Source organism: Mercenaria mercenaria, chromosome 8 (genome assembly GCF_021730395.1).
Source record: "Mercenaria mercenaria strain notata chromosome 8, MADL_Memer_1, whole genome shotgun sequence".
Taxonomy (NCBI): domain Eukaryota; kingdom Metazoa; phylum Mollusca; class Bivalvia; order Venerida; family Veneridae; genus Mercenaria; species Mercenaria mercenaria.
In genome coordinates, this window is record NC_069368.1 from 67,482,030 (window position 1) to 67,500,169 (window position 18,140).

Sequence of the window (18,140 nt, forward strand, 5' to 3'; positions counted from 1 at the left end):
TCACATCATGTAGCTGATTTGTTCAGCTAGTTCCGCTTCTCCTGTGCAGTAAATGTTGTCGGTGGACCACTGCTGGACAGATTTTCTTTCTTTCCTGTCTATATCTGGAGCCAAAGGAGTCTATGCATTTTAATTAATCAGTTCTTAACAATGAAAAGTCAGACGTTTAGTTCTGTAGTATGGTGGCATATTCTGCCGACCACATATCCACTTATTTAACTCGAAAGTTTCCGTAAAAATGTCATTTATTCAGTTATTATGTGGCAAGTGACAAAACTGCTTGTTATCCGCTTAAGTAACTTAACAGGACAAAACTCATTGTTAGTGCCCAGTACTGCCATCCACATATTCACTTTCGTTAACTAGGTATCTAGAATTGTGTCAGTTAGTCAATTATGATTGGCAATATCCCGTGATCGTCCTTTATCATTACGGAATAAAAGAAAATACATAGTAGGGCATAACAATTATGAAAATTTATCATTTCAAATCCTATCTATAGGCATAAACCATTAAGGGTTGCGGAAGGGCATGAGGTCGATATACACTCATTCATTATGTCACAGGGTGAAAAAAATGTGAAACCAGACCGAAACTCGAATCCGGGGCCTCGGAATATTGTTCCGATAATCTATGGACTGAGCTTACCGGCCGCCTAAACATATTCTCCCCGTTTCAATATTCATGTTCTATACCGTGACATATTTCCCCACTATTTTGAAATTCGTCTGATGGGCGCCAAATGTCACAGAATGAGAAAAATATGTAGCCAGACGGGGACTCGAACCCGTGGCCTCAGAAAACCGTTCCAATGCTGTACCGACTGAGCAACGCGGCCGCCTATACATTCTCTTTACGTTTCAATATTCAAGTTCTATACCTTGACAATGCCGTATAGGGGACGAATAGTCTAACTGTTAATCGCCAATTTGGGTACGAATAATAACTGGATATCAAGAAAACTTTCAAAATAACCACTTATTTACGTGAATATGTTGATGGGCACTAACAGGCAGTTTTGTTAACATAATTATCTGGATAACTCTCAATTTTGCAAATATTGCCTCTTGCCAGATAATAACTGGATATGTGACATTTTTACTGAAAACATTCAACAGAAATAAGTGGATATATGGTTGGCAGAAATATGCCACCATGCAGTAGCAATGTTTATCAAAAATCGTGTGCGCGAGGCAGGGTTCGATGATGTTATTTACAGGAAGGGGACTCCTCCTGTCTTTTTTTTCTGGGCAATTATTCGTTAATCATAGAGTGATAATGTTATGTATCAATAGAATAAATTAAAAAAAAAAAAACATGTTTCTTTTTTATCAATTCATATACAATGAATTAATAACTTACCCTTAGGTAGAACATATTTTACGGATATTTTATTTTGACGAATGTCGAATAACTTTGTTAACAAAGAATTCCGAAAGTGCTCTTCAGGAAATAAATATTCAAGATTTTGGATTGCTCCGTTTACCGGTATCAGTATCCAACGGTAATGCGAACGGTCTGCAGTAAATGATTTTACTGAAAGCTTTCTGTAGGTTAAAATAACGGTAGCCCTATTGTAATATATATATATATGAATATTTATATATGTTATTGGGCTTTTCTTTTGTCTTTTGAAGACCCAACAATTGACCGAAAAAAACAAACAAGCCACCTTTCAACAGCTACGGAATTAATCTTATTGCAGACCCAACAAATTATCTATTTTAAGTCTATATATAATATGAAGATTTCTATCATTACAATCCTCTCACTTTCAGCAAGCTCTTTCAAAACGGGTAAGTTGTGAAATATATACATCATATGCTGTTGCTGGCAGGACATCATCATCAAAGAATTTCCTTTTCCTTTCTTTTCTTTGTTCACTTTTGGAAGCTGACAGTTTTAAAATTAATATCGTCTCTTTTAATATGTATTTTCGTTTCTTGATTATAATTCACAAAAAACATATATATATACATCCTTGCTGTATGACGTTTCACTACCAGACCGATTATTATGACTTGGACTGTTCAATCGGGGACACTTCTGCTTGAGGATGATTTTGATTGTAGCAAACGTCCTTTTTCTTTCTTTTCTTTGTTCATTTCTATTCCTATATGTTATTGAGAATTATCATAATATCTTACCACACACACACACGCATGAACGCACGCACACACGCACGCATGCACCCCCCCCCCCCCCACACACACACTTCAATTTTATATAATCGACATTTATACCAAAGGGAACAAATTTATGTAAATTATTTTCAAGACTCTATATCGTGCTATGTAGCTCACTTGTATTTATAAATATATGTTTTAGTTGTATAAATTATATTAATACTAATTAAACCAATGTAAAACAATACACTTGATAAAAACAAACAAAAAAAGCTGTGTACATGCTTTCCATTTTCTGCAGTTGTAAGACTTGTTAACATGTATAATCGATGGTGCCGGTTTTACTATAACTTGTAACAACATATTATTTTCCCTTTTAATACTAAAAGTGCATTTATATCAGTTTATTGATTTATTGTGCTCACTCCCATTTTGAAAGACTGAACAAGATCCACTGAGCTGTTATTGAAGCAGTAATATCCTTATTAAACGTGGTAGGTCTTGTTAACACACAAAAGGAACAAGTAAGCCATTGGCTTAAAAAAGCAAATTCAATACGTGTTTTACTTAAGGATAACAACACTAAGATCGACATCTGAATGGAATTAAAAAGCATTTTGTAGTGGCAAAAAGGCAATTAGTCAATCAAAGTGTACGTTACTATTATATATAATGTCAATGAAAGATTTAATACCTCAAACTCTACTTAAAGACAGTTGAAATATGGCCAAAGTACTTATGATGTTTAGGCACAACAAATTACTTTCATGAAAATAGTGATACATATTTATTTCAAAAAGATACTCACACTAAAATAACGTTTAAGGGCAAGATGAAACAGTACTTAAAGGCACTGTCCTACAGATCGCGTGACAACAAAGAAGGAAACCTAAAAATATATCAGGAAGCTGATGCTGTATTTCTTAAGAATGCTTTGAAACTTGATTACTGACTTGATATGTTATGCAAACGCATATGAGTTGTTTCTACTCAGTTTTACAATTAAAAAACGAAAATGTTTGCAGCAATTTATTAGGGATAAACTGCTTTAATTATGAATATTTATATTTAACGATCATTCAATGCATATTTATCCACTGCTGTATTGGTAACGTAAACGGAAAATCTTTTATTGCACCGGCGGCACGAGTTCCTTTCCTACTGTGGACATCTCTTTTCTTCATATCGCAGTTCAAAATAGTTTAGAACAATTTCTAATGTTGATAATAAGACCTAACTTCATTTTAAGTCATAATTCGGTTGGTCCGTGCCTTTGAATGTAATATGTGTGTACACAAATTGAAGAATTCACTCGAGGCATCATTGGATTTCACATGACGCTCCAATAGGGTTTCACCTATAGTCAGTTGACTTGACTAATTTCTAATATCGGAAAAAATAAAGCAATTGTGAAATAATACTAATGTATGAAACGAGCATAAATTTATTTAAACATCTTATTTCAAAAATAAAACGGGTCCAGGCATACATTAAATTAAAACAATGGTATCTTACTGGACATTTGGTACCAAAAAACTCTAAAAAAAATCGTATTTCAGACAAAATAATGTAAAATACCGAAGATATTCTTAGTACTACGATGATGAGTGGAAGGAAGTAATACAAACTCAACTATTAAATATTATCTTTCTGACGAGAAAAAAGATGTATGTCTAAAATGTCAATAAAACAAAGGGAACAATCCGGTGTTATAGTAAACATATCGAAAATAACCTTAATATCTTTTTGATATGTCAAATGTTTTGCGAGTTTCTTATTCATATTTAAATACTTTTATGATATGTCAACAGCGCTTCTCGGGGCTTAACTTTTGAACTCTCTTCCACAGAACTTTAGGATGATATCTTTGGTCGAGTGGTTAAGTTGATGACTTTGAATTATTTGCTCAAAATCTCGGGATGAAAGAATTTTTGTGTAAATTCATCGTTTTCTGGGGATATAATATTAAAGTATAAAAATCAATGCAGTTTCTGATTATGAATTGGGTACAAACTTACATTCATAATTGCAAAGGAGTTAGTGCAGTTGAGTTAAGAGTGAAAGTTAACTTTCCTTTTCCGCTTAGTTGTATAACGAATTTCCAACGTAAGACAAGTAGCGAATTAGCAAAACACTTAATTATAGAATTTAGCTGACAAAAAATAAATATCCTTGTTTATTATTCGATCAAGGGTTTTGTCTGCATTATCATGTTATTGACACATTTTGGGAATAAACATAAGGTCTAATTAGATGAAGGTGGTTTTTAAAAACACATACATACATTTAAACCTGTAATGAACACAATTCCCAGTCAAGTCTTATTGGATAGTCTTTATTAGTCAATACCAAAAACCATATCATAATCATTCATAGAACGCCTGCCTTGTAAATATTAAAGAAAGAGGATAAAACTTTGTTTTCAATCGTATCTTTGCGCATGCACAGAGTACATAGGTGTACCCTTTCATTGGTTTTGATTTATATATCATTTCTTAATAAAATCGATAGAAATCATTTGACTCTAATCAATATTAAAAGTTACCTGAAAAATTTGTTTTAAAGTTATATATCTATTTTAACATATTAACATGTGATAAGTATGTTTATATATATATTAGTGAAATTGACAAAAAATATTTGTACCTCTCATGATTTTCAGTAAACGTATAAAAACTAGAAGTTGCAGCGTTATGAATAGCATTCTAAAGTGTGGACTAAAAGCGAAAACAGTATGGATGTTAAGCTTTTGCACATGCCTTTCATTATTATATGTCGGATTTTATTTCGCCGATATCAATGTTCATCCGTCGTTTGCAGACTTCAGTTCACTTGCCATGTTAACTATTAAAAATGAGACATTTAGACAGAACCAAAGCTTGATTGGTGCTACCAATCATATCATTACAGCTAAATTATTTGAAAAGAACACTGTTGGAATTTTGATACCTTCAACCACACGTAGAATGAAAGCCCCTGCATTTCATAAGCTAAGCTTAAATACTTTATGCTTACCATCCATTTATAAAACCATCGAAAACAAATATGTATACAAGATTTATATCGGAACCGATCGAGATGACTATTTGTATTCAATTAAGCATAAAATTGAAACTCTCTTTCATAACGTGAGTGTTTATAAGGTGTCAGGAAAAACGTTTGTAAAAACCGTAAATGCTATAGCTCGAAAGGCTTATGATGAAGGTATGGATTACTTAGTTCGTATAAACGATGACACTTCATTTGAAACGAAAAACTGGACATCAGCAGGTCTAACTGTGCTTCGATCTTACAGTCCTCCAAATGTCGGTGTTGTCGGTCCAACATGCAAAGGTGGGAAAACCACAATATTGACTCATGATTTGGTTCATCGTACGCATTTAGATATATTCGGATTTTATTACCCTCCATACTTTGACAACTGGTGGGCTGATGACTGGATTACAAATGTGTACAAATCAGAGCGATCAACCAAACTTGAATCCTGGGTTGTGAAGCATCATCAAAAGTTTCATGGAACAAGATACAATGTAGATTATAAGAAAAAACATCAGTTGAAAGATATAGTGTTTGAAGGTCAAAGTCAACTAAGAAAATACATTTCTGGTTTGTAACAATAAAATTATATATATTGCTGAAATATTTAGAGTCAATCATGGAGACGTTTTTTTTTTTTCCTTTTTTTTTCTTCTTCTTTTTTTTCTTTATTTTACTTATTGTTATTACTATGACTTGTTTCTTAGTTACAGACTAAAATTAGTAATTAACACCACAGGTAAATTCAGAACACATGATAATCTCTTACTGATGTTTGTTTAGTCAAATTGTGAAACCCTTCTGGGGGCTTGTAGAGGTAAAGCATTACGTTTCTGTTGTTTTACGTTTTTTCTCTGATGGGTCGATGTAGCTTCATATTATGGCTACCGCTTAAAATATTAATTTTAAGAAACACATAGCCCCCAAAAAATGATTTTATACATAGTTCAGGTCCGTTGCCATGGTAACTAGGAAAACAAGCCGTTTCTTTCTTGGAGTTGTACATTATTATTCATTTCATTTGTTAAATAAATTCAGTTTACACAACTTTTTATTCACATTGAGCAATAAGTCCAACAGTGTAAGTAGTTTATACGAGTTTTATTTCCTTTGATTAGTTAAATGCTTGCGCATTTTGTTTCCTGTTTAAAATCGGTATCAATTTGGATTCCTTGCAGTAAGTTTAAAATGTCATTCATACCTTAAATCAATTTAAATCACATATTAATATGCACATCTCTGTAGTTTACACATGATATAAAATTTATAACTTGAGAAAGGGTTAATATTATATAATTTTGTGATTGTATCCTTTTGCGTGATATTGACGTAAATAAATAACGCAACGACACATTAAAATGCCATAAAGCATCCCACCAGAAATGCAAACGTCTCTATCAAAAACTATTGACATTTCAGGTTTCACATTGTAACTAAACGGTGAGTCAACACGATTATGTGAAAACTAAACTATTTTTCATACATCTGTTGTAAAACATGACTTGTATGAGAAGGAGCAGTGATGACCTCAAACATTGGTTGAACGCCTAATACAATAACCAGTAAGCCACTGCTCTCAGTTTAGTATACATAAATACATATTATACATAATATAAGCAGATGAGCATATAAATGGAATTGATATTATTACAAAGCTGCAAATTATGTGTTACAGCTTTGTAATTAGATGAAAGAGAAAAGCGTTTCTTTCACTTATACTGTCATAGCTGTAAAATGACGTATTAGAAATTCAATATAACCTTTTGATGTGTAAATCTAACACTCACACCTGTAACAATAAGACGTTATAGCAGTTAGGGAAGTTATATAATACTTTTAAAATCTTTGATAGCAACACAATAACATAAGCCACGAGAAGTAACTAGATTGCAAGACAATGCACTAATAAAGCGATGGGTTTAGGATCAGTGTTTTCTTAAGATATATAACATTTTCCATACGAAAATGGAAAAGGCGGAAAACTAAAAACATACTAAAGTAAATGTATCACAAATGTGTAATAACGAAATTGCTGTATTGATAAATTTGAAACTATTAAGCATTTTAGACGCATACATTTTAATAGTGATACATAAACATGAAATAATCGAATTCTATTGATGCATACATGTAGAGTATATACTTAAAATGGTTATGATACATGTGTGCATGTACTTTACGACTTCTTATTCTATTTTCATTAGATACTCAAAAAAAATCTATCTATATTTTAATTTGACAATGGTGATAGCAGGTGGCAGCAATATGTCAAATCTTCATAAATCAATGCGAGTGATACGATCGAGATAATTTATCATTTAAACTTTTTTTTTTTTCGTTTGTAATAATTTAATGGATAACAAAGTCTTCCAGTATGTGCAATATATCACAAATACGACCAAACTTCTCTGATTTCCGATAAAAAATATAGATAAATCATAGACATACTCTTTAGTTATATTATGCTTTAAACTAATGATATATCTATATTTTTATAAGTATAATAACGAATGGGATTTATTCTATAGATATTTGTTTCTTCCGACTTGTTTCATGTACAGTTATCTTGGCAGACATATAAAAAAATGTGATGTTGCTACGCAAAGTCGCATGGGTACACATGTGTACACAACGTTATAATGTGTCGTCATCAATATTTGCTCAGCTTGGGTTTAAAAAGATCAAAAAGTAACGTTATTTAGGTAACCTAGCTGTAACATTATTATCATGAATTTTTAAAAAGAAAAATTGAATATGCATTTATATATTAAATTTATGTTATATAATAACATGAACTTAAGACTTAGTCTCCCGCCCGCTTAGCTCAGTAGGTAGAGCGTCGGTCTACGGATCGCGGGGTCGTGAGTTCGATCCTCGGGCGGGGCGTATGTTCTCCGTGACTATTTGATAAACGACATTGTGTCTGAAATCATTAGTCCTCCACCTCTGATTCATGTGGGGAAGTTGGCAGTTACTTGCGGAGAACAGGTTTGTACTGGTACAGAATCCAGGAACACTGGTTAGGTTAACTGCCCGCCGTTACATGACTGAAATACTGTTGAAAAACGGCGTTAAACCCAAAACAAAACAAAACTTAAGACTTAAGCCAATCTTTCTGCCTTTACTGAGATTTAGCAAAAGGATAAAGTCTAAATGAAAATATTTCTTAGTTTCGCTGAAATAATGTGCGTCCCTATTTGGCCAGCGACTCGAATTCTCTTCAGCACACAACAAATCTCAACAAAACCATTTTATTAACATTATTTAGTCATGACAAATAAGTAGATTTCTTTAATAGTTTACGGTTTTGACGACTCTTTATAATTTGAACAACCTTGATTTGAGGTTACGTAAGGACAATTTGTTTGAATTTATTTCATAGCCAGACCATCTATTTAGGAGGAATGTCGTTTGAAGATTTTTCTCTTTCTAGCTCTGGCGGCCAATATGTTCATGAGAGCGGGACCGTTTGAACAACTGTGGTAGAGAACTATCCAAAAAACATCTATGTCAAGCTTCATTAAAATACATTCAGTGGTTTTGGAGGAGATGTCCTTTAAACAAAATTGTTGACGATAGACGAATGGACACACGCACGACAGACAAAGTGTTATTACAATTGCTCAACATGACCAATTTCTTCTCAAGTGAGCTAAAATATGAGATATCATAATTATATGATTAAAGTAAATATTAATACATCAAAACTCTAGTGTAAAATCCTTACTGAAATGGAGGCATGGTTCTTAAAAGATTGGTTGAAAAATTATGTTCATATGTCATGTGATGCAGATGATGATGAACAGCTATTTTTAAGTTTAAATCAAATTCATTCAACAAGTCAAATGGTTTATCGCGGCCAGAAATTTGTACAAACCGGACAGAAGTTGCGAAATTGTCATTTGTGCAGGAAAGAAGCGTTTACCGTAATGTCCAGTACTGGACATGTATAGTTACCATGCACGGTCACAGCCAATTTTCTCAGAGGGGGGCCGATCCCCTGCCCCCCCACCACCCCACACACTACCCTGGACATTTTGAAATTTAGCACTTCATTTTTTGCATTTTTGCATTCTGGGACAGTTTTATGGACTCACCTGTTAAATTTGGGAAAATGAAAAAAATCAAGCTTTCTTGAAGGTAAAATTCTTAGTTTCTTTTAGATAAATAATATGAATTATGTCAGGGTCGTATGTAGCAGCAGCCGCATATACATGCAGTCCTAATGTTGCCTTTTTCGAAAAACAATTTCTTCTCTTCTTGTCTTCTCTCCTTTCTTAAAGATTTTCCAGTGGGGGTACGGACCCCCGGTACCACGCCCCCCCCCCCCCCACTCTGGATCCGCGCTTGGTGACATATCATGCTTTCTGTTTATGCAGGTAAACTTGTGTTTGGTTAAATTTCAACAGAGCACAATTGTCTGAACAGTGTACAAACTCATTACTGGTTTTTTTTCGGGCAAGGGTGAAAAAAAAATGTGGTAAACAATGAAAGCAGTAACGTTTTATTAAAAAAATTAAACAATGAGACAAACATTTCCAACATCTTTGGACGGTTCAAAAATCCCATGTTAAACATACGATAAAGCCCGAAACGCGTGAAAATGTTCCGAATGTAAATCGGGTTAAATAGACGCTCGTATAGTTAGATTATGCGTCTAGATTGATTAAACTGGGCGAGTCTACCTACTTATTACTTGAGGATGAAAAAAACGTGTTTTTTAAATGTTGCTCTTAAACAAGGGTGGCGGTTGAATAAATTTAGTAAATTTAGTAGACAACATTATAATAATTGTAGGAAATTTTGGCTGCAGTGGCAATCAGAACTCTTAATTTGAAATAAATTTTATTTAAGTGACTAGGCCGCTGATCACAGTATACATTTAGGAATGATATTTTATGATTGTATTATCCGTAAGAATATTTGACAAGTATATATGTTGTGTTTATAACCATAGGTATCCATGCATTTGAAACTCTTTGGTTATGAATGTACGTTTTGTTTCAGGGCTTCTTATTTGGTTTAAACATATTTTATCTCCGTAATACATGAAATATTTACTGAACATTAGTTAGGAATTAGACAGAAAGCCATGTCAGCTTACGGTTGTCCTCTCTTTATTTAAATACATCTCAACCACAGTACAGATCAGTTGTAGTAGTTCTCAGAACCCATACCGCTGAATGCATCCTGGAGCCCAGTGACTTTCTACTAGATTATGTAATGCCATATAAGTTCACCTGGGCACAGATTTATAAATGTTTGCTTCGTGTACTTGTAAATGCAGAAGAATAATTTTATGTTCAAATGACCTAAAATAATAATAATAATAATAATAATAGGAATATTTAATGTTTGTATTTTCAACTGGCTCTTACAGATATATCAGAAAGAGAACTGTTTGCAGATTATATGTCATGAAATGAAGAAAATTTGAAATAGTGATTTTAACCTGTATTTAGTATAATTCGGAATCAGGCTTTTACGGATTATCCGGAAAACGAATCCATAAAAGATATTTCTACAAAATGTATACACTCACACAATTCAATAAATAGGCGCACATTTTAGAAGAGTTCGAATCTTTATCTGATAAAATTATATATAGGGAAACGTTTTTGATGTAGAACCCACCCCTACCCACCCGTTTATTGTAAATAACAAGGGTGAGAGTTATATCTCTTGGAATCATTTATAAAAGGCATTAGTATAAAAACACCACATACATTTTTATGTCATGCAAATGTTCCATCATTTTATGCAAAATGTATGTCGGAGGAAATTATTTATCAGTCCGGGTGTTCAGAAATGAACAAAATGTGCTTATATAAGAGTTACGGCCCTTGAATTTGCCAAATTTTAGAAAACTTGTACAAAACTTATACTGATACATTTAAAGTTTGGTTTTTGAATAGTTTTATTCAGCTATACGAGGGGCGTTCAATATGTAATGTTACTCCGTATGTAGTTCCGTAACCGCATGCTATTTTTAGATGCGGTTTTCAGCACATTATAGAGCAATTGGTTGGGAACACAATGCTATAAAAATTAAAATAAAAATCGATATATTCAAAGTATAAATATAATCATTTGAGTGAGGTGTACTCGGGTATACTGGACAATTTTATGTCCAAAATATTGATATTATAATATCCAATTCCTTGATTCTACTATTCAACATCTAGAACTATAGTTCAATTTTCAGTTTAAACAGATAAAACGAATCATGATCTTCACAAAAACATTTGAAAACTAGAATAAAAAACTTTATCAAAGTATTAAATTGAATGTGTATATTTTTACTCGAAAAATGATACGTTGAGTACAATGAGCCTCTGCAATATTGCCAGGCGCGATAGTCATTATTTAAAAAATTCTTGCATCTTACGTTGATACTAGTATCTTAATTCTCGATTGCGAAACCAATTATTACAGGTGTGATTAATCGCTCTCAACACCCATTCCAGATGGAATCAACCTCGAGTTTAGAATTTTTAGTTGTGTTGTAAAATTAAAAATGTAATAAAAAGTTTAAAACAAACGCAAACTCATCAGAATCTGCGTTACCTCGTAGAAAAAATGATAGAATTTTGTGATTTTACAAGTTATTCTATTTTTTCTGAGACTGTGGATGCCCAAGTTAAACCTAAATTAGGATAATGGTCCAGTATACCTGAGTACACCTCACTTAAATGATCATATTTTTACTTTGAACCTGTTGATTTTCATAATATATATAGCATTGAGTTTCCAATTAATTGCTCTATAAAGTGCCGAAAACCGCATCTAAAAATAACAAGCGGTTACGGAACTACATATGGAGTAACATTACATATTGAACGCCGCTCGTATTTCGAAAAAAGATGTTAGTAAAACAGTTTCTAGACGATAACTTAGAAACGTTTGGCCCTGTGATCACAAAACTTTATAGAGATATTGATCATTACCAGCAGGTGATTTTTGTTGATGATGAGTTCAGTAGATCAAAGGTCAAGGTTACATTGACAAAGAATATTCTTCAGTTTCCAGATAATAACTCAAGAATGTTTGGGCCTAGGATCTTGAAAGTTGATTAGCATTGGTCATGACCAGCAAATGACCTCTATCGAATATGAGATTAGTAGGTCAAAGGTAAAGGTAAGTAATCCAGAACATATTTTTTTTTCCAGACGATAACTTAAGAAAGCTTAAGCTTAGAATCACAATAAGACAGTTAATTCTTACCGGAAAATGACTCCTGCTGATTTTGCGATTAGTTGGTCAAAGGTTAGGGTCACAGTGACCCGGAACAGTTGAGCCATTTCAAGATGATGACTTTGAAACGCTTTGGCCTATGATCACAAAACTTACAGAAAAGTTGATCATGACCAGCAAGTGACACTATTGATGTTGAGGTCAGTAGGTAAAGGTCAAAGTCACATTAATCCATGACAGTTAAACGGATTCCCGGCGGTAACTCAAGAACACTTTGGCCTAGAATCACGAACCTTGATAGGGTGGTCAATCATGACCAGCAGAAAACACCTGTTAATTTGAGATCAGTTCGTCAAACGTCCATTGCACAGTGACCAAGTAATTTCTGTTCCTTGTGCAAACACTGAATGCATCAGGGGATGGTGCCTTTTGGTGTTGTACGATACGAGCACTTGTTCCATAGTAAAGTATGTCTTTCTGTCCGTCTCTTTACTTGTCAATGTCCTAACACATTTATCACAATCTTGCCTTTCGAACCGTTATTTGAGATTTGTTTAAATTTTCTAAAATATTATTCCAATTGACAGTACAGAAATATATACAGGATTTTCCTCACGGTCAAGAACAGGTTCAAATCTTCAGATCAAGGCCACATGTGAATAAAGGCCAATAAATCATATAAACATAAACATTAGTAATAAGCTTGTCGTGTTAAAAAGCATTAAGATATTCCCTTAATGTAAGCTTATCATTTTCAGGACATGATTTTAATAAGATTTATCCTTTAGATGAAACAAAATTCAAGTACATCAGGATTAAAGGCAAAACTAAGTTTGTAGTATCTGCAAACGCACTGTCTAAATTATCTTGTAATAAAACAAGATATCAAAACCTTTCTCTATCAATCTGCATGCGTACAAGGTTATTGCGTAATTTTGTTTGAAATATGATTTTATTGTTGCCTAGATTCGTCGTTGGCCCATTTTGTTGTTTCCACGTCAAAGGTTACGTCCCCAACTTTAGAAAAAAGGTTACATTAGATACTTTTGTATAACATAATTTCTATATCAACTATTTTAATATTCTATAAAGTTTGTAGATGAACAAAGCTTTACTATTTCGTTTTGTCAAAAGAATGAAGACCAATGTCATCTGAGAAAAATTGCATTTTGACATTCTTATTCCTTTTCACAAGTATTTAAACAATTATTTTATATAAAGAATACGGTATCCTTTGTTCAGTGCTCATGGTATAACTTTATTTTGATTTATTGTTGTTTTATCTGAGAAATTCTACATGGGGTACTACAAAATGTATCAACAAAATAGCTAGAAGCGAGGTAATTTTTTAACCGGTTTGGCAGAGGACTACTTCATTACTACGGGCTCATTTCCATGGAATGATATAGCGGAAAAGTTGCAAGATGTCCAGAAGACGGCCGCTCGCGTCATCACTAAGAAGCCCCGTCGTAATCATATAACACCGGTCCTGAAGGAGCTCCATTGGTTGTCAGTGAAATATAGGGTACAGTACAAGGTTCTGACCCACACCTTTGAGGCTTTACACAATCAGTCCCCTGCTTATATTACGGATATGATAGAAGTGTATAAACCGGTCAGAAACCTAAGATCACAAGGTACGCTGTCTCAGGTTATGCCTAAAAATTGAACCATGACGTATGGCAATCACAGCTTTTCGTACACTGCTCTTAAGCTTTTTGGATCTCCCTTCCTGTTAATATCACGGAAGCTGACACGCTTGTTGTTTTGAAAACCCTGCTAAAAGAACAATTCTTTGTATAATATTATGTTAACTGACCGACACATTGATGTTTTTTTTCTTCTTCATAAAACAGCGTATAATAGTATTTACTCCTAGTCTAACTTACATACTTTTAAATATGTATATATGTTTATCTTGTTTAATCTATACGTTTTACATTGATGATTTTTGTTTATGTGTAATGCATTACTTTTGTATGCGTTTTTGTTTGTATTTTTGCAAATTTTCTATAAAGCACTTCTTAATAATAAAAATGATAATAAAAAGTTGTGATAGGGCGGAGTGCATATGATAACTGGCTAGTTTATTATTCTAGAAAATCCAAACATACTGTGATTGATAGTACACAAACTTGTCTTGCTGTGCACCAGACGAGAAAAGCTGGCAGTCCTCAAGGTCATAAAAATACAGACTAAAATCAACATTTACAGGTGAAGAAATACAAACGTATTAAATATAACGTTGGCGTAACAGAATGTATTGAGAAATATACAGCCAAAGAAAATTGCATTGTCGTTGCAAAATCCAGAGGTGTTCCAACATCATGCCTGGCATGAAAATAGGCGAGATGTAACATCGAAGCTCTGCTGGCACGCGATGAAACTATTTGGCCCTCTTCCACCTGCAGGGAACTAGATTAATTACCAGCGGACAACGACTGATGTAAGTCATGACAATAATGTTTATATTACTATCCGCTTAGTATAATAAAGTTCTTTTTTGTGTGTCCTGTATATTAAAGTCTCCCCCGCTAGAAGCAGCTAACTTTATACCTGTAATCAGGCTATATGTTTTGTCTAGACTTCTCTAGAGGTTTGTATATACATTTAATCAGTTTTCTGTAAACTTGCATAAACATTCCTTATCATACAAGTTCCAGTCAGGTTTTAGATCCAAATAATATATTGATATTTGCTTTATACATCTGTAAAATTATATTAAATAGAATAATTCTGAAGGTTTATACACTGGCAAGGTTTTAACTCATTAATACCTGCAGCCATATCGCCGCTATTACTGGTATCAATTTCCCGATACATTCCTGAGCCACTTATCAATTTATCTGCTTTGTATGCCTGTGGATTTTCACTGATAATCAATAATCGATAAGATCTAGGCATCCTTTGATCAAAATTAGGGACAAACATCTGTTTATAAAAGATTAATAAAACTGACATTTTCACAACTGATACTACAATTCATCATCTAATAAATAATTTAAAATTTACTATTATTTTGATTTGCAAAATTGTTTTATAGGCCAACTGAAGTAAATGAATATGGAAAACTGCAATATTCAAGAAAGATTGGACATAGAAAAACAGCCATTATTTGATTATTTTATATTTATTCAAATATCATCTTTTGCTAAACTTTAAAGCAAATGACATTATGAAAGAACAAAATTATACTTAATTTAATAAAATTAAAAATACTGAATAAAAAAGAAAGATTCTGCGTTATAATAGAACGAGAAGATAAAACAGGATATACCTACAAATAACTTTCTAATTCCGATATTTAGTGGTGGGTATATTCAAAAAACATGCTTAAATAATAAATATTTTGATTGTTTCGATCGCTTCTAGGTTTTATAAATCTTTAGATTAAAATATTTTCATTGGTTGACTTTGACAGCAGTCCAATCGTTTGTACTCTTACAAACGTAAAATCACGTCACGCGGCATACAGTACTATCAGGCGGATAGCGCATTTATGCGATCCCCGGCATACACGCCTGTTATATTTTCACGGATAAATACGACATGCGGTACTCGATTAGAGTTAAAATGAACGCATAAATGCGATCTGCGTCCTGAATGAGTTAAGGACTTCGGACACTTTCTATATGAATTTGCCTACTCCAAGAGTGAAAAATAAACCACTAAGAAATAAGTATTTAATTACATACACCATCAAAATTCATATTTGAGATTATTTCTTAAAGTCAAATTTTCAATATTTGTTACATAAAACGGTGAGGTTTGCTCCAGATAGAATTACGTACCCTGTTATTATACATATAAAAGCTATTTTGTTTTATACAACATTGTTCCCACCCGTGCATCAAAACCATATTTGGCCAGCACATATATATTAATTATACACATTTTCCGTGACTATTGTGTTGATGCAAGGGGTGGAACAGTACTTTTAAACAAAAATATAACTACAGGGTGTTCCTAAATGTAAAGTAACCAATACTTTTACATTCATGTTTAATAATTAGATTGTCACATATTTTTACATCTGTTTGTAACTCAAATACTATGCAAATGTTTGAAAGAGTACACATAGGCATTTTATACATGTGTAGTAGTGAGAGAAGCAACTACTGTGAATATTATTCGTTGGGTTAAATTTTCATTGGCTTATCCTGGTTGTTTGTTGCAGTAGATTGGCAAATGTGTGCTGTAAAATACTAGCAACACACCAGCTAATATTCTGCATGCCTTCCTCGCGACGCGCACGCCAGCCATTAGCGATGAGGAAGTTATTTGTTTTCCATTTTGTTTTTATTATTTTTTGTATTTTTATATATTTTTCATTTCTTAATTTTTTTCATCTTCTTCTGTACGTTTATATTTATTTCTTTTAGACACGAACTAAATGTCACACGGATTCATTACTTCATGTTCTTCCTTCTGTGAAAACTGAATTGAGTATTGTTCTTTGCGACGGACTAAACACCACAAAAAAGAGTCAATATGTGCACAGCAGAAAATCTGATCCTGACTATAGTCCATCAAACAGAAATAACGCTTTTTATTGATATGCCTGTGATGCATAGGTCCAGAACAGTAGCTTCTTGGCAGGTCATGACAGTGACGGTTTCACATTCAGTGTGATGCCACGAAAGTGATATGTCAAGTCGCGTTCCATGCAGATGACATATACAAATACGGCCAGACGCGAAAACGAACTGAAATGTACAGCCGAGTTTCAAGTGGAATTTTTATACATCGACCTGCTTCTACTTTAGCCCTACAAATGATACATTTCGAATGTGTTTTGCTCACAACTTCTGCCCTGATTAGACAACATTATCTTTAAATGGGCTGTTGTCAGACTTATCCCGATTTAACTTTTTCCAATACAGCTTCCTTAGGCAATCCCCACAAAGAACTGTCATTTCGGATACATTTTTATTAAATGTTTAAGCCAAATGAGCCGTGCCATGAGAAAACCAACATAGTGTTTTGCAACCAGCATGGATCCAGACCAGCCTGCGCATCTGCGCACTCTGGTCAGGATCCATGCTGTTCGGTTTCAAAGCCTATTGGAATTAGAGAAACCGTTAGCGGACAGCACAGATCCGTGACTAGACTGCACAGATGCACAGGCTGGTCTGGATACATGCTGGTCGCAATTGCACTATGTTGGTTTTCTCATAGCGCGGCTCAAATATTATCTATGCCGCTGGTACTTATTCCAAGCAAGAACCCACCCTACTGCTTGATAAGATGACTGTTTTTCGTAGTATTAATGCTATACATCACACAAATACCTGCCATCACTTATAACACAGCTATATAGACATGTACATGCACTATTCTATTCATACATGTAATACATCAATAACTTTACACTACGAACACTGTATAGATATATCAAGTACAGGTTGTTTGCAAAAATATCGCTCGCTTTTTATTTATTTTTAGAATTTTAATTTTAAAATGTTATTTTTTCCTTAAATAAACGGATTTTGTCACTTTTTTTTGACTGGAATTCATATATTTAAAACTTCCGTAAAGTGATGACATTATATTTTTACGGAAATTAAACATTTTATTTTTTCAAGAAAATATATCCTGGCTAGATAAAATAAGAAAAAACATCTTGATAGGAACAGATAAAAAACAGTTTCTGCTGTAATAAGTTAACTAACACATTGGTTTATCATTGACTGGAAACGATTCGGGTATTGTTTAAATACTTATGGAGAATTTTGCATTCAAAATGTAGGCTAGAAGCATATGATAGTGTCCGAAGTCCTTGAT

The 18,140-nt window shown here is 33.3% G+C and overlaps 1 protein-coding gene across 9 annotated transcripts in view; it reads left to right on the forward strand.

Moving 5' to 3' along the window:
- Positions 1–4,410: 4,410 nt before the first annotated feature.
- LOC123566190 (uncharacterized) overlaps positions 4,411–18,140 on the forward strand; it is a 41,013-nt gene continuing 27,283 nt past the window's right edge. For 3 of the 9 annotated variants that reach the window (XR_008372142.1, XR_008372141.1, XR_008372140.1), the window contains exons 1-2: positions 4,411–5,732; positions 14,456–14,802. Coding sequence is in view for 1 of the 9 variants with exons in the window: in XM_053550118.1 (XP_053406093.1) it covers positions 4,778–5,732 (955 nt within the window). In the remaining 8 variants the exon portion in view is untranslated. Of the gene's footprint in view, positions 5,733–12,184; positions 13,994–14,455; positions 14,803–18,140 lie in introns of all 9 variants that reach the window. The other 6 variants (XR_008372145.1, XR_008372146.1, XR_008372144.1 and 3 more) reach the window with 6 other exon arrangements.